This window comes from Gorilla gorilla, chromosome 4 (genome assembly GCF_029281585.2).
Source record: "Gorilla gorilla gorilla isolate KB3781 chromosome 4, NHGRI_mGorGor1-v2.1_pri, whole genome shotgun sequence".
Classification (NCBI taxonomy): Eukaryota; Metazoa; Chordata; class Mammalia; order Primates; family Hominidae; genus Gorilla; species Gorilla gorilla.
This window is the reverse complement of record NC_073228.2, coordinates 135,619,387-135,641,424: the sequence shown is the minus strand read 5'-3', so window position 1 is coordinate 135,641,424 and position 22,038 is coordinate 135,619,387. Positions and strand designations below refer to the sequence as shown.

General features: G+C 38.5%; 1 protein-coding gene across 2 annotated transcripts in view; it reads left to right on the top strand.

Moving 5' to 3' along the window:
• FNIP1 (folliculin interacting protein 1) overlaps positions 1-22,038 on the top strand; it is a 159,188-nt gene that overhangs the window by 50,318 nt on the left and 86,832 nt on the right. For both annotated transcript variants that reach the window (XM_019027844.4, XM_019027841.4), the window contains exons 2-3: positions 3,744-3,870; positions 17,368-17,502. In XM_019027844.4, coding sequence (XP_018883389.3) covers positions 3,744-3,870; positions 17,368-17,502 — 262 coding nt within the window. The remainder of the gene's footprint in view (positions 1-3,743; positions 3,871-17,367; positions 17,503-22,038) is intronic.

Below are 22,038 nucleotides of genomic sequence, written 5' to 3'. Positions count from 1 at the left end.
CAGGTGTGAGGCACTGCACCCGGCCAACATAGTCTTTTATTATCAAGTATTGCGTATTTTACATAATTGTATCCGTGATACCTTCATATGACTGACAGTGCAGTAGGTTTGTTTACATGAACATCACCACAGACATGTGCGTAATACTTTGTGCTACCATGTGATGACAGCTACAGTGTTACTAGGCAATAGGAGTTTTTGAACTGCATTATAATCTTATGAGACCACCATCATATATACAGTTTGTTGTTGACCAAAACGTTATATGGTGTATGACTGTATTTTATTTCCCAACAACTGCTATTCTCTTTTTTACTCTCTACTATCCCCACATCTTACCACCTTTCCCTTACTTGCCTTCACCTGCTTGACAAAGAAAATTGGATCTCTTAGATATGGATTCCCTCTGCACCTTACCTTCATATCTACAAATCTTTCTGCACCCATGTACGTCTTTATCTCCCTTCTTTCCATCCTAGTGTGAGAGTTATTTTCTTTGAGCTAATGCTTTCACTTGTGCTCTATATCCTGTTCTCTACTTCCTCAGAGGCCTTGTATTTCTCCTCCACCTCAGATTCTGTCATCAGCATATATGTAAACATGTTCAGATGTGTCATTTTTTAAATAGCAGAATATCTGTCACTCTCCCTCTACTTGAGATTTCATTTTCTTTCTCTTTTTTTCTTACCAGTTGTCTGTTTTCTCTGCTCCTATTCACTCTTCAGTCCCCTAGAATCTGACCTCTGTACTCTTTATTCCTTAGAACTGTCCTTGCTATGGTCACCAATGACTTTTGCTTCTCTAGTGGATACTTTTTAGTGACTCCCGTGGTATTTCTTTTTCTTTTCTAAAATGTTCTTTTTCACTGGTTTCCATGAGACCCCTTTGCCTATTTTCATCCTTTGTCGGTCTGTTCCTTTACAGTTTCCTTTGCATGGTATGAAAGCACAATTTAATAGAAACAGTTCAGTGTGATGCAAGTCATTGTGGTTTAAGGAGGAGTCTCTGGTTTAGCCTGGATGTCTAGGTAGGTCTTTATCATTTACTAGCACACAGACATTTACTAAAGATTAGACAGAAGAAAACCAAAATTATATTTTCTGTCAAGAATTTGGGATGAAGATGTTTTATGTTGCCAGTTACACATAGTTTCACATACGTTGACAGAGTTAGGGTTAAGGCTCTCTTAAGGAAGTGAAGAATTGTGCCTGGTGGACAACCCACATAATGGCAGAAAATATTCACAAACTGTACATCTGACAAAAGTCTAATATACAGAATCTATAAGGAATTTAAACAATTTAACAAGCAAAAAACAACCCCAATAAAAAGTGGGCAAAATATATGAACAGACAATTCTCAAAAGAAGACATCCAGCCAGCCAACAAACATGAAAAAATGCTCATCATCACTAGTCATCAGAGAAAGACAAATCAAAACTACAATGAGATACCATCTCACATCAATCAGATTAGCTATTATTAAAAAGTCAAAAAATAACAGATGCGGGTGAGGCTGTGGAGAAAAGGGAATGCTTACACACCATTGATGGGAATGTAAAGTAGTTTAGCCACTGTGGAAAGCGGTTTGAAGATTTGTCAGAGAACTTTGAAAGAGCTACCATTTGACTCAGCGATCACATTACTGAGTATATATCCAAAAGAAAACAAATCTACCAAAAAGACACATGCACTTGTATGTTCATTGCAGCATTGTTCACAATAGCAAAGACATGGAATCAACCTAGGGGCCCATCAGTGGTGGATTGGATAAAGAAAATGTGGTACGTATGTACTATGGAATACTACTCAGCCATAAAAAAAGAATGAAATCCAGTCCTTTGCAGCAACACGAAGGCAGCTGGAGGCCGTTATCCTGAGTGAATTAATGCAGGAACAGAAAATCAGATACCGCATGTTCTCAGTTATAAGTGGGAGCTAAACATTGGATACTCATGGACATAAGGATGGCAACAATAGACACTGAGGACTAGTAGAGCAAGGCAGGAGGGAGAGGGGCAAGAGTTGAAAAACTTAATAGTTGGGTTCTATGCTCACTCTCTGGGTGACAGCATCAATTGTACCCCAAACCTCAGCATCATGAGATATATGCATGTAACTTGCACCACATGTACCCCCTGAATTTAAAAGTTGAAATCATAAAAAATAGCCTGTTGTAACTAATGAGAAACAGCTCCTGGCATGTCTGTTCTCCCATTTCTTAGCAGCTGTCCTGTCATTTGTATTGTGTTCAGTTCACCAGATATTTGTCATTTGGTTTGTTTTCTCTTTCCCTTCTTCTCTGCCTCACCCACCCCATTAATCTTTTAAATTGTGGAATGTAATGGATATGTAAAAGTACATAAAACAAATGTGATGTACTGTTTAAATACATACTGTAAAGTAAAGATCCATGTCAGCACTATCTGGTCAAAACAGAGAACGTAGTCATTGCACCAGTTCACCTGTTACGTCCCTTTTCTGGTTACACTTTTCCCTCCACCTTACTCCTAGAAGTAATTACTCTCCAAACTCTGGAGGTCATTACTTACACTGTTTTCTTTATATTTTAAAAACTAAGTATGAACCCCTAGACAAACGTTGCAAGTTTTTAACCTCTATATAAGTGGAAAAATACAGTAGCTATCTGTGTGTGTGTGAGTCATTGTCTGACTTCTTTTGCTTGTGGTCTTTCCATTTTTGCCTATAGCTGAAATTCATTCATTGTGATAAATTTTTCCGAAGTGGAATTGCTGGGATCAACTTCATTTTTACTGGGATTTGTTTTAGTGTATGTGTGTGTGTATATATACACACACATATATATACACATACTAAATTTATATATAAATTTTTAAAAAACTGTGTTCTAAAGAGATTGTGCCAATTTATTTATTTTTTATTTTTATTTTTTGAGACAGGGTCTCGTTCTGTCACCCGGGGTGGAGTACAGTGGCATGATCACAGCTTGCTATAGCCCCGACCTTCCAGGCTCAAGCGATCCTCCCACTGCAGCCTCTTAAGTAGCTAGGACTACAGATGTGTGCTGCCATGCCCGGCTAATTTTTTTAACTTTTTGTAGAGACAGGGTCTCACTATGTTGTCCAGGCTTGTCTTGAACTCCTGGGCTCAAGTGATCCTCCTACCTTGAACTCCCAAAGTCCTGGGATTACAGGTGTGAGCCACCACACCCAGGAGTTGTGCCAGTTTGTATTCATACCAGCAGCATATGAGAATTTTCACTATACTTGATTGCTCTCCACTTTTTTTTTTTGGCTTGTTTTTTGTCTTGTAAGTCCTTTGCTATTATTTAAACTGAAAACCATTTCATTTTTCACATTTCCATATTGGAGAAATAGTAACAAAACTACTTAAAAATATGGGTTAACCTTATTATGTCATCTTGGTCCATGACATGAAATCAGTACATATTTTCATTATGTTAAATATACTTATGTATATTTATTAAGTTAATGCTTTCAAAAATCACATGAGATAACTATATTTTATATATACTGATAGTTACCAGTATTATTTTTAAATAAAGATAATTTTGTTTTGCCTTTATTTTTACTTTAAAGTTTTCAGCCATGAACTGGTGATATTTTATATAAAGATATATATATTATTTAACAATAAGATAATTTTGGGCTTTATTATATAGATTTATTTCTAATAATGTATATGGAATATTTATTAATGTAACTCTAATGGATCTTTACTTTTCCTTACTTTTCTTTCAAGTTGGCCTTTACCAGAGTTTGATCCAAGCCAGATTCGACTGATTGTATATCAAGACTGTGAAAGACGAGGGAGAAATGTTTTGTTTGACTCCAGTGTTAAGAGAAAAAATGAGGACATATCAGTATCGGTGAGCATCATTATTGATTTGGTTGACTTTTAATGTTGAACATTTTGATAATTCCAGTATTATCAAACTGGATAATTGGGGCTGAGGGAGAAGGAGATGACTGGATATTGGGGCTGAGGGAGAAGGAAATGTTTGGTGAATCTAACATTTTGATTTGAATAGCTGAGGAGTGGTTTGATGCTTAAGAGTCATAGAATTGGAGACAGTCAAGCAGACAGTTGAAATCCAAGGCTAACTACAAATGTGATAAGCATGACTTCTTTGTATTTAGACTGCTGACAACAGCTCAGCAGAACTTGGCTGAGGCTGATTTTTTTTTAATTATCTCGATTATTTTTTATTACTTTTTCAGCAAACATTTATTGAAGTTTTTTTTTGTATTTGATAGTATCCTATTGAATTTCAACATATGCCTCTCCTTTACTCTTAATTTTGGTTAATGCTATTCATTTTGTGTTTGTTCAGCTTTTCTTTTTTATGTTAAACAGCCCTGTAAGAATCCACTCATGCTGTTTTTTGAACTCTCCCTGCATACCTTTTCTGGGACGATGCTTCATTAGTCTCATTAATTTCTCTCCTGCTGATTTGTTCCTTCATCCCTCTCAGCTTTTCTCTTTGCTTGGAAACATTCACAAAGCTGCTCAAATAATTTTTCTTGACTTTTTCCTTCAGGTTTGTGTTTGTCTAGTTCAGGTTACTATAACAAAATACTGTAGACTGGGTGCCTTAAACAAGAAACTTTGGTTTCTCCCAGCATATTTGAGTTTTTTGTGAGGGCTGTCTTCTGGGTTGCAGACTGCTGACTTCTCACTCTACCCTTTACGTGGTGGAAAGAAGGCAAGAGAACTCTTCAAGTCCTTTTTATAAGGACACCAACCCCATTCATGAGGACTTCGTTCTTATGACCTGATCACCTCCTAAAGTCCCCACCTCCTAATATCGCATGGTGGGTTAGGACGACATATGAATTTTGAGGAGAGACACACATTCAGTCCATAGCAGTGTCCTTCTCTGTCTTTTCCCATCCCTGGCCTCTTTGTCCCTCTCAGTCATCTTTCTTGGTGTCTGTTGGTGTCTCTCATTTTCCCTTTGTCTCTCTATCACTCAGGCTCTCTAGAGTGTCTCTTCTCAGTCTCTCTGTTGGTCTCTCCTTGGTCTTCTCTGTCTCTCGGTGTCTCAGTAGTAATACATTGACTCTCTTCTCAAACTATCCAGTTATTACTCAACTTTCTGAAATTTGCCTATAAACCTACTCTTCTTTTTATTATAAAACTTTTCTAGAAACTCATCAGTGTCTAGAAATCAAACATTGTTGACTACTTCCAGTCTCATTTATTTTATTATGCCTTTATCCTATATACTATCTCCCTTAATTGAAAATTTATCCTCCTTCAGGGTTTATTTTATCACAACTTTATGAATCCTTTCCGATTTTGTCTAGGTAGATTTATTTTCTCCTCCATCAGAATTCTCATAATTCTTTACTCATATTCATAGCCTTCTATATCATAGCTGTATTCGTATGTGTATTTGTTACTAGACTGGGAAAAAAACCTTAAAGTAAAAAATTGTCCTGTTACTCACCTTTATTTCCTACACTGCACATTGCCTTACATGTGGTAAGTACTCAGGACACATTTTGATCAATTGTAATTACTGTTAGGAAGTTTATTTTCAAAATCCTGTAAATACTCTCCTGAAGATTTTATGTCTTCCTTTTGAACACTACTGTACATATTGAAATACTCATTGTTTGTCCTGGGTTCTATATATGGAAAGAAGGACATTGTGCTGTACATTTTTTTAGACTTTCTACATTATAATTTGGGTTCATACATAATAAAGACATTATGTTTAAGCATTAGCAGTTTGCTGTATGAAAGTAAATTATTCAGCTTTGCTGTATTTGTACAATATTCTATTTTGCTGTGGTAAATGTTGAAGTAACTTCTCATGTTCTTCTTTCTTAGTTTTAAAACACTTTTCTTAGTTTAAAACAATTTACAAGAGAGAATAAGGACTATAAATATTATTTAGACCATTTAATATACCAAAACTTTTTCTTTTTTGAGACAGGGTTTTTTGTTGTCTGTTTGTTTTCTTGAGACAGGGTCTCGCTCTCTCGCCCAGGCTGGAGTGCAGTGGCACAATCTCAGCTCACTGAAACCTCTGCCTCCAGGCTCAAGCAGTTCTCGTGCCTCAGCCTTGCGAGTAGCTGGGATTACAGGTGTGCACCACCACACCTGGGTAATTTTTACATTTTTAGTAGAAATGGGTTTTCGCCATGTTGGCCAGACTGGTCTCGAACTTCTGGGCTCAAGCGAACCGCCTGCTTTGGCCTCATAAAGTGCTGGGATTACCAGTGGGAGCCACTTTGCCCGGCCTATTTACCAAAACTTTTATTGAAAACATTCTTTTTAAAAAAATTAGAACATAATGTCGCCATGAGTTATAAACAGAAAGTCAAGCTTTAGAATGTGAGCCTTGCAAAATTGTTTTACTCTGTTCCCTTTATCAAAAAAGAAATTAAAACATTTTCTCATTTGGAAACAGCGTCCATCTGTCCTGCTATGTTGCCCAGGCTGGACTTGAATTCCTGGGATCACGCAGTCCTCCCTCTTCAGGCTACTTGGGACAGTTTGTTATCAGCCTGAATCTGAATTTTTGAAAAATATCATTTGAAAATTGCCAAGTAGGAGTAGAAGATAGTAATATTTGGGCTCACTCAATATGTTTGAGTGTATTTAATTAAATCAAAATTCTATTGATTGTTTACTTTGAAGCTATTTCAGCGTTAAAAAATAGTCATTGTAAAAATACTTACTGAAGTCCTTTTAAATGTGTAAGACACATGGCAGTTTTCCTTGTAAAGATTATAGATGATCATAATTCACTTCGAGTACCTTTTATCTGGAGTGTGAGAGAAGGCAATATTTCACAGTGGAATATTGATCCATTTCTGCGTTTGGTTGAACCAAAGAATTGTCAATGAAGAATATAACAGCAGTTTATTAATATAAGCAGATCATTTTTGTATTTCCATGCAAAGCAAACATTGTGTATGTAGAGTATATTTAATGGGTTTTGGGAGAAAATTAGGAAGCTATGTATTTTATTACATTTTAAATTCTATACAAAGTGAACTACATAAATGCTTTGATTATGTTTCAGAAACCAAAGTACTTTGCATGCTCAAATAGTGTCTTATGTAAGTTGAAATAAAATTGTTAATCAGTGTATAGCTTTCTCAGAACTCATTTTTTCAGATCTGTTATATATTTTATGAAAAATGACTGTTGAATTATAAAACCCAATTAAAGTGAATATGTGTAGTGATCTTAAAGAAGTGTTACCGGAAAGGGGTCTGGATCCAGGCCCCAAGAGAGGGTTCTTGGATCTTGAGCAAGAAAGAATTCAGGGCAAATCCGTAAAGTGAAAGCAAGTTTATTAAGAAAGTAAAGGAATAAAGAATGGCAACTCCATAGGCAGACCAGCCCCGAGGCCTGCTGATTGTGGGTTTTTATGGTTATTTCTAGATTGTATGCTAAACAAGGGGTGGATTATTCATACCTCCGATTTTTTACACCATATACTGTAATTTACTGATGTTGCCAGTGGCATTTGTAAACTGTCATGGAGCTGGTGGGAGTGTAGTAGTGAGGATGACCGGAGGTCACTCTCGTCGCCATCTGGTTTTGGTGCATTTTAGCCAGCTTCTTTACTGCAGGCTTTTTCATCATCAAGGTTTTTATGACTTATGTCTTGTGCCAACCTCCTATCTCCTCCTGTGACTTAGAATGCTTTAACCATCTGGGAATGCAGCCCAGTCGGTCTGAGCCTTATTTTACCCAGCCCCTATTCAAGATGGAGTTGCTCTGGTTCAACACTTCTGACAGAAGAACCTTCCCGTGGTAGAAAAATATGTTGAGATATGGTTTCGATATGAACACTAACATAGCCAAATGGATCCATTCTGATTTTATCACACTATTATCCTTATCCTAGACATTGTTTTTATGTCAACAACAGTGCAATGCTATTTCATGAGTTCCCAGTTAAGTTATATGACCATTCACATGTATCAGCTTTCACTGATTCTAAACAAGGATAAAGTTGTACATCAGTAAATTCAGATAACTTTGGAAAGATGATTACAGATTTTAAGACATGAGAAACACTCCGAAGCATCATACAGTGCTAATTGAATAGTTGAGTCTTATTTATGATATCAAATTTGCACATAGGATTTGGTTAGATAATTGGATTTAGGTTAATATACAGAAATCAGTAAGCTCAATATATGCAAATGGCTTCCAGTTTGAACACATAAAAGTGAAACATTCATTTAAAATAGAAATTAAAATGACAAAGTTGCCTATGCATAAACTTAACAAAATCTGTAAGTTTAGAACTTTAAAAGTCTTAAGGGACGTAAAAACGTACCTTAACAAATGGAAAGGCTAAACATATTCCATGGCAGTAGTCAATGTTATAAAGTTGTCCAAAGTGCTTTGTAAAATAATGCTATCACAGAAACAATGTTATCCTTATTTTTGTGTGTTTGGGGTGGGGGTAGTGTCTGGAACTAAATAGTGGATTCTAAAGTTCAAATGGAAAAAAATTAGCAATGATTGGTTGGAAAACTGAAAAAGAAGGGCAGTGAGGATGAGCCAGTCCTATCACATTTGAAAATATACTGCACAGTCTAAGTATCTAAAACAGTGGTTTTTTGTTTTTTTTTTTGTTTTTTTTTTCTGAGCTGGAGTCTCGCTCTGTCACCCAGGCTGGAGAGCAGCGGCGCAATCTCAGCTCACTACAAGCTCCGCCTCCTGGGTTCACGCCATTCTCCTGCCTCAGCCTTCCGAGTAGCTGGGACTACAGGCGCCGGCCACCACGCCCAGCTAATTTTTTGTATTTTTAGTAGAGACAGGGTTTCACTGTGTTAGCCAGGGTGGTCTCCATCTCCTGACCTCGTGATCCACCCACCTCGGCCTCCCAAAGTGCTGGGATTACAGGCGTGAGCCACCACGCCTGGCCAAACAGTGTGTTATTGACACATAAATAGGCAGTAGACTAATGGAACAAAATAGAGGATCAGAAATACATCCAAATACGTTCAGGAATTTTGGTATATGATTAAGGCATCATCTTAAATGGTGTTGAGACAATTAGCCATGTGGAAGAAAGATTAATTTAGACTCATACTGTTACTACTTACTATTATTATTATTTTAAAGATGGCGTCTTACTGTTTTATCCAGGCTGGTCTCAAACTCTTGGGCTCAAGCATGAGTCACTGTGCCCAGCCTTAATTTGGATTCATATCTTACAGTGTACATCAGGATGAAACCAAGTATATCAAACATTTAAATATAAAAATATAAAACTATATCATTACAAAAGAAAAAATGGGGGAGTTCCTATATATCTGTGGAGTGGAAAAGGTATTTCTAGGCTGGGTGCAGTGGCTCACGCCTATAAACCCAGCACTTTGGGAGGTCAAGATGGGTGAATCACTTGAGGCCAGGTGTTTGAGACCAGTCTGGCCAACATAGGAAGACCCCATCTCTACAGAAAACATAAAAATTAGCTGGGTGTGGTGCTGAGTGTCTGTAGTCCCAGCTACTGGGAGACTGAGGCAGAAGAATCACTTGAGCCCCGGAAGTGGAGGTTGCAATGAGCCAGGATCACGCCACTGCACTCTACCCTAAGTGACAAAGCAAGACCCTCTCCCCGCTGGCCAAAAAAAAAAAAAAGGCCGGATGCAGTGGCTCATGCCTGTAATCCCACACTTTGGGAGGCTGAAAGGCTGAGGAGGGTGGATCACATGAGGTCAGGAGTTCAAGACCAGCCTGGCCAACATGGTGAAACCCCATCTCTACTAAAAAAAAGTACAAAAATTAGCCGGGTGTGGTGGCACGTGCCTGTAGTTTCATCTACTAGGGAGGCTGAGACACGAGAATTGCTTGATCCCAGGAGGCGGTGGCTACAGTGAGCCAAGATTGCAGTCATGCCACTGCACTCCAGCCTGGGCAACAGAGTGAGACTCTGTCTCAAGCAAAGATATTTCTAGCTATGAGTTAAAATTCAGAAGCCATAAAGTAAAAGACTGACAAATTTGACAGCCATTTTTTTTTAAACTTGCATGATAAAACAGAAAACAACACCATAAGGAAGGTTAAAAGACAGATGGCAACCTGAGAAAACACTTTGACAATTTAAAATGCCAAGTGTTAATATAAAGAGTTCCTAGAAATCAAGAACCACTCAGTAGATAATTGAGTGAAGGACAAGAGCTGAGCGTTGATATACAAATTGATATGACATGTTTAATAAAATCGTATGTTTATAAGATCCTCTCCCTTATCCATAATTAGGAAAATGAAAATCAAAACTATACTGAAGCTGGGCATGGTGAGGTGAGAGGATTGCTTGAGCTCAGGAATTTGAGGCCAGCCTGAGCAATATGGTGAGAACTCATCTCTTAAAAAAAAAAAAGCAAGAAAACCTATACTGAGATTTCAGGTCTTTCCTTTTCTAATGACAAAAACTAATGTCTGCTGATCTGAGGTGGAACAGTTTCATCCTGAAACCATATCCCCACTACCCTGCCCCAGTCTGCAGAAAAATTGTCTTGCACCAGTTGCACGAAACTGGTGCCTGGTGCCAAAAAGGTTGGCAACTGCTGTTAAGCACTAGGGAATACAGGTGAATAAAAGAAGACGTAGTCCTTTTCCTCATGGAACTAACAATCTAACAGGAGAAAGAGACATTTAACAGATAATTACACAAATATGTGTAATGAAATGTGTATTCCAAGTATGTCTAATAAAAGTAATAATGATAGCAGCAGCTAACTCACGTTAGCACTTACTACCTTTACATGTAAAGAGTAAATATATGTAAAACAGAAGAGTACTACCATTATTATTCCAATTTATAGATAAAGAGGTTAAAGGATGACAATGTTTAAGTGAATTGCCATGAGAGGACTTCATTTAGTCTAGGGAGATCAAGAAAGTGGTATTTTAAGCTTAGACTATGGGGGAAAAATGCGTTAAGAGTTAAGGTGAAAGAGGAAGCACTTGAGAGAGCTGGAAAGACATTCCAGGCTGAGGTAACCCTGTATGTCCAATCTCTGAAACAAAAGTTTGCTAGAGGAAGAAAAGGGACATACTTCAGTTCCAGGACTAAAGCATAAAAACACACCTAAAAGTGTGTACAAAAGGATGCACATACACACACATACTATTCTCCCATCAGCTCCTCAGCTGTTGTTTCTCTACTACCTCCCATCTTGAAGTCGTGACTTTTCTGAAACCAAACAGCAACAACTACAGTGGCAGATGGTCCTGTAATGAGGGGACAAGGCGCAGTCAACAACAATCCCTCATGTAAGCACAGGACTTCTATAAGCAGGAATTGTAGGAAGAAGGGTTCAATTTATTATTATTTTACTTTGTTATCTCAGAGAAGTGATGCTGTACTTTATGTCTAGCCCACAAAAACAAATACTTTCGAATTATGCAAAAAAAAGTTATAAATATTACTGAAAAATACAGCTGGCTTTCTATAACTAGGTTATAATTTTTATTAAGTTTTTGAAACAATCACAAATAAGTTGCAAGTTCAATACAAAGAACTTTTGCTTTTCTGAACCGAATAAGAGTAAACTGCCTACTTGATATCCCATCAGCTTTGAATACGTCAATGTGCATTTCCTAAAAACATGAACATTCTTCTACGTAACCACAATACAGCAAAAATTCAGGAAATCATTGATATATTATAGCCAAATAATCCTCAGATCCCATTAAAACTTGGCAAGTTGTCAAAATAACATCGTACAGAACAAAAGGATCCAGTTGAGAATCTTGCATTGCATTTATTTGTTGTATCTCTTTAGAGATCTCTCCCATGCACAGTTCACAATAGGATTCGAACTCCTATGAGGATCTAATGCTGAGGCTGATGTGACAGGAGGTGGAGTGCAGGCAGTAATGCTCACTTGCCCACTGCTCACCTCCTGCCATGTGGCCCGGTTCCTAACAGGCCATGGACTGGTACTGGTCTGCAGTCACCCTCTGGCTTAGAACGCGTAGTACTTAAATACTTTTGTTGACTGATGAAATGGTGGTTTGTGATAGTGGATAAGTCAAGCCAACTGGATTTTGTCTATAAGTAGATAACAGATTTACTAGCTCTTGTAACCTTGGTGAAGTTATTTAACCTGTTTGAGCTTCACGTTTCTCATCTGTAAAATAGCATCGATAATACCTACCATGCTTAGTATTAGAGAAAATGTACATTAAGGCCTGGCATTTTGTTGGTGATCAATAAGTAATAAGGTTATTAAGATGTGGCAAAGGATGCCAATAGTAAAAATACCCGTATTTTTATCAAGTGTTGAAACATACATGGAAATACCTAGTGAAGTCCCTGACTTCAATTATGTTAGCCCCTCATGTTAACTGTTTTCTAATAACAATTATAACTAGGTTGAATGCAGTGGCTCACACCTGTAATCCCAGCCAAGGATTACTTTGGTAGGCCAAGGTGGGAGGATTACTTTAGCCCAGGAGTTTGACACCAGCCTGGGCAACATAATGAGACCTCATCTCTACAAAAAGTAAAATTAGCTGGATGTGGTGGCATACGCCTGTAGTCCCAGCTCTGTGGAGATAGCTAGGATATTATAACTATTATATATAATATGTATTATACATGTGTGTATATAAAATACACACACACACACACACATTCCCTTAAGTGTTGTTAGGTAGGGTTTTTCTTCCCCTTAAATAACAAATTAAGGTTTAGAGAGGTCAGTTAACTTGCTCAAGGATACAGGTTTTGAACTCACATCTAGTTCTTTCAATATACATATTTTATACATATATACGTATATATGTGCATATATACGTATATATGTATACATATATAAATATGTGTATATGTATATACATGTATAAAATATGTATATATGTATATATACATATTTTATACGTATATATACATATATACATATGTGTGTATATATATAAATATATATATAAAATACTTTAAGTTCTAGGGTACATGTGCACAATGTGCAGGTTTGTTACATATGTATACGTGTCCCATGTTGGTGTGCTGCACCCATTAACTCGTCATTTACATGAGGTATATCTCCTAATGCTGTTCCTCCCCGCTCCCCCGACCCCACAACAGGCCCTGGTGTGTGATGTTCCCCTTCGTGTGTCCAAGTGTTCTCATTGTTCAATTCCTACCTATGAGTGAGAACGTGCAGTATTTGGTTTTTTGTCCTTGCGATAGTTTGCTGAGAATGATGGTTTCCAGCTTCATCCGTGTCCCTACAAAGGACATGAACTCATCCTTTTTTATGGCTGCATAGTATTCCATGGTGTATATGTGCCACATTTTCTTAATCCAGTCTATCATTGTTGGACATTTGGGTTGGTTCCAAGTCTTTGCTATTGTGAGTAGTGCCACAATAAACATACCTGTGCATGTGTCTTTATAGCAGCATGATTTATATTCCTTTGGGTATATACCCAGTAATGGGATTGCTAGGTCAAATGGTATTTCTAGTTCTAGATCCCTGAGAAATCGCCACACTGTCTTCCACAATGGTTGAACTAGTTTACAGTCCCACCAACAGTGTAAAAGCATTCCTGTTTCTCCACATCCTCTCCAGCCCTTGTTGTTTCCTGACGTTTTAATGATCGCCATTCTAACTGGTGTGAGATACCTCACTGTGGTTTTGATTTGCATCTCTCTGATGGCCAGTGATGATGAGCATTTTTTCATGTGTCTGTTGGCTGCATAAATGTCTTCTTTTGAGAGGTGTCTGTTCATATCCTTCGCCTACTTTTTGATGGGGTTGTTTGTTTTTTTTCTTGTAAATTTGTTTGAGTTCTTTGTAGATTCTGGATATTAGCCCTTTGTCAGATGAGTAGATTGCAAAAATTTTCTTCCATTCTGTAGGCTGCCTGTTCACTCTGATGGTAGTTTCTTTTGCTGTGCCAAATCTCTTTAGTTTAATTAGATCCCATTTGTCAATTTTGTCTTTTGTTGCCATTGCTTTTGGTGATGTAGACATGATTAAAAGAACTAGAGAAGCAAGAGCAAACAAATTGAAAAAGCTAGCAGAAGGCAAGAAATAACTAAGATCAGAGCAGAACTGAAGGAGGTAGAGACACAAAAAACCCTTCAAAAAATCCATGAATCCAGGAGCTGGTTTTTTGAAAAGATCAACAAAATTGATAAACCGCTAGCAAGACTAATAAGAAAAGAGAGAAGAATCAAATAGACGCAATAAAAAATGATAAAGGGGATATCACCACCGATCCCGCAGAAATACAAACTACCGTCAGAGAATACTGTAAACACCTCTACACAAATAAACTAGAAAATCTAGAAGAAATGGATAAATTCCTCAACACATATATCCTCCCAAGACTAAACCAGGAAGAAGTTGAATCTCTGAATAGACCAGTAACAGGCTCTGAAATTCAGGTAATAATTAATAGCTTACCAACCAAAAAAAGTCCAGGACCAGACAGATTCACAGCCGAATTCTACCAGAGATAGAAGGAGGAGCTGGTACCATTCCTTCTGAAACTATTCCAATCAATAGAAAAAGAGGGAATCCTCCCTAACTCATTTTATGAGGCCAGCATCATCCTGATACCAAAGCCTGGCAGAGACACAATAAAAAAAGAGAATTGTAGACCAATATCCCTGATGAACATCGATGCAGAAATCCTCAATAAAATACTGGCAAACCAAATCCAGCAGCACATCAAAAAGCTTATCCACCATGATCCAAGTGGGCATCATCCCTGGGATGCAAGGCTGGTTTAACATACGCAAATCAATAAATGTAATCCAGCATATAAACAGAACCAAAGACAAAAACCACATGATTATCTCAATAGATGCAGAAAAGGCCTTTGACAAAATTCAACAGCCCTTCATGCTAAAAACTCTCAATAAATTAGGTATTGATGGGACATATCTCAAAATAATAAGAGCTATATATGACAGACCCACAGCCAATATCATACTGAATGGACAAAAACTGGAAGCATTCCCTTTGAAAACTGGCATAAGACAAGGATGCCCTCTCTCACCACTCCTATTCAACATAGTGTTGGAAGTTCTGGCCAGGGCAATCAGGCAGGAGAAAGAAATAAAGGGTATTCAGTTAGGAAAAGAGGAAGTTAAATTGTCCCTGTTTGCAGATGACATGATTGTGTATCTAGAACACCCCTCGTCTCAGCCCAAAATCTCCTTAAGCTGATAAGGAACTTCAGCAAAGTCTCCGGATAGAAAATCAATGTGCAAAAATCACAAGCATTCTTATACACCAATAACAGACAAACAGAGAGCCAAATCATGAGTGAGCTCCCATTCACAATTGCTTCAAAGAGAATAAAATACCTAGGAATCCAACTTACAGGGGATGTGAAGGACCTCTTCAAGGAGAACTACAAACCACTGCTCAACGAAATAAAAGAGGACACAAACAAATGGAAGAACATTCCATGCTCATGGATAGGAAGAATCAATATCGTGAAAATAGCCATACTGCCCAAGGTAATTTATAGATTCAGTGCCATCTCCATCAAGCTATCAATGACTTTCTTCACAGAATTGGAAAAAACTACTTTAAAGTTCATATGGAACCAAAAAAGAGCCCGCATTGCCAAGTCAATCCTAAGCCAAAAGAACAAAGCTGGAGGCATCATGCTACCTGACTTCAAACTATACTACAAGGCTACAGTAACCAAAACAGCATGGTACTGGTACCAAACAGAGATATAGACCAATGGAACAGTAAAGAGCCCTCAGAAATAATACTACACATCAACAACTATCTGATCTTTGACAAACCTGACAAAAACAAGCAATGGGGAAAGGATTCCCTGTTTAACAAATGGTGCTGGGAAAACTGGCTAGCCGTATGTAGAAAGCTGAAACTGGATCCCTTCCTTACACCTTATACAAAAATTAATTCAAGATGGATTAAAGACTTAAATGTTAGACCTAAAACCATAAAAACCCTAGAAGAAAACCTAGGCAATACCATTCAGGACACAGGCATGGGCAAGGACCTCATGTTGAACTCATATCTAGTTCTAAAGCTTTTATTCTTTTTACTTTAAATTTTTGGTTAGAGATAACTGGAGACTAGTACATGTAATTTTTAACAATGCCTTTGGTGATGTTGGTAACTAGAAAACATTCAGTCTTCAGTAAATGTGACTTTAGTCAGATTATTTGTTCTAAAAACCTACGTGAGGTTTGTTAAATGTAAGAATGGACATACTGGTAACTGTGATAAAGCACTGGAATACTTTTAGGAATATCACAGATGTTGGTGGATTGTAACTTTGGTAGTTGTGAGCAGTGAAAGATGTAGAGAAGCTGTTGGGGAGGAAAAAGAGAAAGAGGAATTAAAAAAAAGAAATACATTTTTCTTCTACACTAGACTACACAACCATCTGGTCCTAAGTTCATTTTCTCATTAAAATTTTATTTATTACATTACTATATTCTCATTTTGAAAGAATAAACATATGTATAGTTAAATCTGAAAGTCTCATTTGCATTTCTCCTTTCATCCCTGCATTTCTCCCCAGAAAAATAGGTTATTTTTTATAACAGTGTTACTTACATTAACTTGGGTTTATTGTTGTATTTAAATGAATGAATAAGTATTTTTTACATGGTCTCAGTTTTGATTTCTAATATGGGAAAATATTGATAAATATAACCCATGTACACAAAAGACTCTTGGGATCCTTGATAACTTGTAAGAACATTAAGGGTTGTTTTGTTTGTTTGGTTTTTTTTTTTTTTTTTTTTTTTTTTTTTGAGACAGAGTCTCACTCTGTCACCCAGGCTGGAGTGCAGTGGTGCAATCTCAGCTCACTGCAGCCTTCGCTTCCCAGGTTCAAAAGATTCTTGTTCCTCATCCTCCCAAGTAGCTGGGATTACAGGCATGTGCCACCATGCCCAGCTAATTTTTGTCTTTTTAGTAGAGACAGGGTTTCTGCCTGTTGGTCGGGCTGGTCTTGAACTCCTGGTCTCAAGTGATCCGCCTCCTCAGCTTCCCAAAGTGCTGGAATTACAGGTATGAGCCACCAAGCCCTGCCCATAAAGGGGTTTTGAGACCAAATAATTTGAAAACTACTGCAATATATTATTACATCGGTATTAATGAACATTGTATAGGCCGTGGTAATCTAGAAAATTCTCAGGATATAATAATGTTGGCCAGAAATACAAACCCCACAAATTTTATTATAGTTATGAGACAAAGAATAGAAAATAGTACTGGAGAAAATATAGCAAAATGCCAATAGCCATATTAATGTTGTATTTTGAGTTATTTCATTCTTGGTTTTTCCAAAGGTTTTTATACTTTGATGAAATTTGTATATGGTTAAAAATCTGTTAAAACATGAGTGGAAATATCTGTTATTTCAGAAACTCTGCAGTGATGCTCAAGTTAAAGTCTTTGGGAAATGCTGCCAACTGAAACCTGGAGGAGACAGTTCTTCCTCTTTAGATAGTTCTGTGACTTCATCTTCTGATATAAAAGACCAGTGTCTTAAGTACCAGGTAAGATCATTGATGTCATTTATTTATTCATTCATTTATAAATATTTTTGAACATCATCCAGTGGACTGTGGAGATATAATAGCAATTAGTCCTTATCTTCCTAGAGCTTGCATTGAAGCTGGAGAGACAGATAAACAACTATGTTTATGAATTTTGATAAATCTTAGAATAGGAGAAGTAGAAAGCTATAGGCATAGGTTGCATGAGTATTTTCTCCTTATATTTCCGAATTCAGATTTATTGGGTTATCAGAATAATTTCTTATTTTGCATACTTTTTTATTATTGATATATGAAGATAAATATACTAATACAGTTTCAGTTGTATGAAATTAAAGTATGATTGGAGGTATACATAATACACAGTTTTATTTCTCAAAAGTAATGTGACTTCTTGTAAAATATGGAATTAAACGTATTAGTAAGTATAATATATAGGAACTTCTCTCTAAATGTATTACATTTTATACAAGATCAGTATTTGGTCTCATGCTTAGCAAGTGTCATCTGATGTAAATTTATTTGTGTCATCCAAGTTTGCATTAATCACAAGTATTTTATATTTACTCAGTATCAAAATAGAATCTTGGCTTTTTAATTACTGGTAATGAGATGATTGTGTTTTGATGGAAATTGATCTTTATACCTAATCAATGGGACAAGCTATGTGAAGAGTCTGAAATTACTAAACTCCAGTTGGATTTACTGCACAGTTCCCCCTGCCTTCTTCTATTCCACCTCCCCTTTAGGCATGATACCTTAACAAATCCATAATAGTCCTGTGCTATACAACACCATCATGACTTACACCATTTTGCACAACTTTGAAAGTTTTGTGATTTTTAAAAAATTAGCCGTGTGGGCCGGGCATGGTGGCTCATGCCTGTAATCCCAGCATTTTGGGAGGCTGAGGCGGGTGGATCACCTGAGGTCAGGAGTTCGAGACCAGCCTGACCAACATGGAGAAACCCTATCTCTACTAAAAATGTAAAATTAGTCAGGCATGGTGGCACATGCGTGTAATCCCAGTTACTCAGGAGGCTGGGGCAGGAGAATTGCTTGAACCTGGGAGGCGGATGTTGTGGTGACCCAAGATTGCGCCATTGAACTACAGCCTGGGTGACAAGAGCGAACCTCTGTCTCAAAAAAAGAAAAAAAAAATTAGCCGTGTGTGGTGGTGTGAGCCTGTAGTCCCAGCTACTCAGGAGGCTGAGGTGGGAGGATTGCTTGAGCCCAGAAGTTCTAGGATGTGGTGAGTTATGATCATGCCATAGCAACCCAGCCTGGGTGACAGAGTGAGACCTTGTCTCAAAAAAAATATGTATATAGGGTGGCTGGCAAGATGGCCAAATAGGAACAGCTTCGGTCTGTAGCTCCCAGTGAGATCAGCGCAGAAGGCGGGTGATTTCTGCATTTCCAACTGAGTGTAAACAAAGCTGCTGGGAAGTTAGAACTGGGCGGAGCTCACTGCAGCTCAGCTAAGCCACTGTAGCCAGACTGTCTCTCTAGATTCCTCCTCTCTGGGCAGGGCATCTCTGAAAGAAAGGCAGCAGCCCCAGTCAGGGGCTTATAGATAAAACTCCCATCTCCCTGGGACAGAGCACCTGGAGGAAGGGGTGGCTGTGGGCACAGCCTCAGCAGACTTAAATGTTCCTGCCTTTTGACTCTGAAGAGAACAGTGGATCTCTCAGCACAGCTTTCAAGCTCTGGTAAGGGACAGACTACCTCCTCAAGTGGGTCCCTGACCCCTATGACTCCTCACTGGGAGATACCTCCCAGCGGGGGTCAACAGACATCACATACAGGAGAGCTCCGGCTGGCATCTGGCAGGGGCTCCTCTGGAATGAAGCTTCCAGAGGAAGGGACAGACAGGAATGTTTGCTGTTCTGCAGCCTCCAGTGGTGATACCCAGGCAAACAGGGACTGGAGTGGACCACCAGCAAACACCAGCAGACCTGCAGCAGAGGGGCCTGACTGGTAGAAGGAAAACTAACAAACAGAAAGGAATAGCATCAACATCAACAAAAAGGACATCCACATGAAAACCCCATCCAAAGGTCACCAGCATCAAAGACCAAAGATAGATAAATCCACGAAGATGAGGAAAAACGAGCATAAAAGGCTGAAAATTCCAAACACCAGAATGCCTCTCTTCCTCCAAAGGATCACAACACCTTGCCAGCAAGGGAACAAAACTGGATGGAGGATGAGTTTGACAAGTTGACAGAAGTAGGCTTCAGAAGATAATAAAGGTAATAAACTCCTGTGAGCTAAAGGAGCATGTTCTAACCCAATGCAAGGAAGCTAAGAACCTGGAAAAAAGGTTAGATGAATTGCTAACTGGAATAACCAGTTTAGAGAAGAACATGAATGACCTGATGGAGCTGAAAAACACAGTACGAGAACTTCATGAAGCATATGCAAGCATCAATAGCTGAATCAATCAGGCGGAAGAAAGGATATCAGAGATTGAAGATCAACTTAATGACATAAAGCATGAAGACAAAATTAGAGAAAAAAGAATGAAAAGGAAGAAACAAAGCCTCCAAGAAATATGGGACTATGTGAAAAGACCAAACCTGTGTTTGATTGGTGTACCTAAAAGTGACAGGGAGAATGGAACCAAGTTGGAAAACACTCTTAAGGATATTATCCACGAGAACTTTCCCAACATAGCAAGACAGGCTAACATTAAAATTCAGGAAATACAGAGAACACAACAAAGATACTGCTCGAGAAGAGCAACCCCAAGACACATAATCGTCAGATTCACCAAGGTTGAAATGAAGGAAAAAATGTTAAGGGCAGCTGGAGAGAAACATTGGGTTATACACAAAGGAAAGTCCATCAGACTAACAGTGGATCTCTCTGCAGAAACTCTAAAGCCAGAAGAGAGTGGGGGGCCAATATTCAACATTCTTAAAGAAAAGAATTTTCAACCCAGAATTTCATATCCAGCCAAACTAAGCTTCATAAGCGAAGGAGAAATAAAATCCTTTCCAGAGAAGCAAATGCTGAGAGACTTTGTCACCATCAGGCTTGCCTTACAAGAGCTCCTGAAGGAAGCACTAAATATGGAAAGGAAAAACGGTAACAGCCACTGCAAAAACATATGAAATTGTAAACACTGTTGACACTAAGAAGAAACAGCATGAACAAACAGGCAAAATAACCAGCTAGCATCATAATGACAGGATCAAATCCACACATAACAATATTAACCTTAAATATAAATGGGCTAAATGCCCCTGTTAAGAGACACAGACTGGCAAATTGGATAATGAGTCAAGACCCATGAGTGTGCTGTATTCAGGAGACCCATCTCATCTGCAAAGATACACATAGGCTCAAAATAAAAGGATAGAGGAATATTTACCAAGCAAATGGAAAGCAAAAAAAAGCAGGGGTAGCAATCCTAGTCTTTGATAAAACAGACTTTAAACCAGCAAAGATATTAAAGAAAAACAAAAAGACAAAGAAGGGCATTACATAATGGTAAAGGAATCAATGCAACAATAGGGATCAATGCAGCAAGAAGAGCTAACTATTGTAAGTATATATGCACCCAGTACAAGAGCACCCAGATTCATAAAGCAAGTTCTTAAAGACCTACAAAGAAAGTGAGACTCCCACACAATAATAGTGGGAGACTTTAACACCCCACTGTCAATATTAGACTGATCAACAAGACAGAAAATTAACAAGGATGTTCAGGACTTGAACTCAGCTCTGGACCAAGCAGACCTAATAGACATCTGCAGAACTCTTCACCCCAAATAAACAGAATATACATTCTTCTCAGCAACACATCACACTTATTCTAAAATTGACCACATAATTGGAAGTAAAACACTCCTCAGGAAATGCAAAAGAACGGAAATCATAACAAACAGTCTCTCAGACCAAAGTGCAATCAAATTAGAATTCAGGATTAAGAAACTCACTCAAACTGCACAACTACTTAGAAACTGAACAACCTACTCCTGAATGACTACTGGGTAAATAACAAACTGAAGGCAGAAATAAAAAAGTTTGAACAAAGACACACCATACCAGAATCTCTGAGACACAGCTAAAGCAGTGTTTAGCTCGCCCTCGCCCTTGCCCTCGCCCTCGCCTTCACCCTCGCCCTCTCCCTCTCCCTCTCTTTCCACCGTCTCCCTCTGATGCCGAGCGGAAGCTGGACTGTTGCCATCTCGGCTCACTGCAACCTCCCTGCCTGATTCTCCTGCCTCAGCCTGCCGAGTGCCTGCGATTGCAGGCGCGTGCCACCACGCCTGACTGGTTTTCGTATTTTTTTGGTGGAGACGGGGCTTCGCTGTGTTGGCTGGGCTGGTCTCCAGCTCCTAACCACGAGTGATCCGCCAGCCTCGGCCTCCCGAGGTGCCGGGATTGCAGATGGAGTCTGGTTCACTCAGTGCTCAATGGTGCCCAGGCTGGAGTGCAGTGGCGTGATCTCGGCTTGCTACAACCTCCACCTCCCAGCCGCCTGCCTTGGCCTCCCAAAGTGCCGAGAGTACAGCCTCTGCCCGGCCG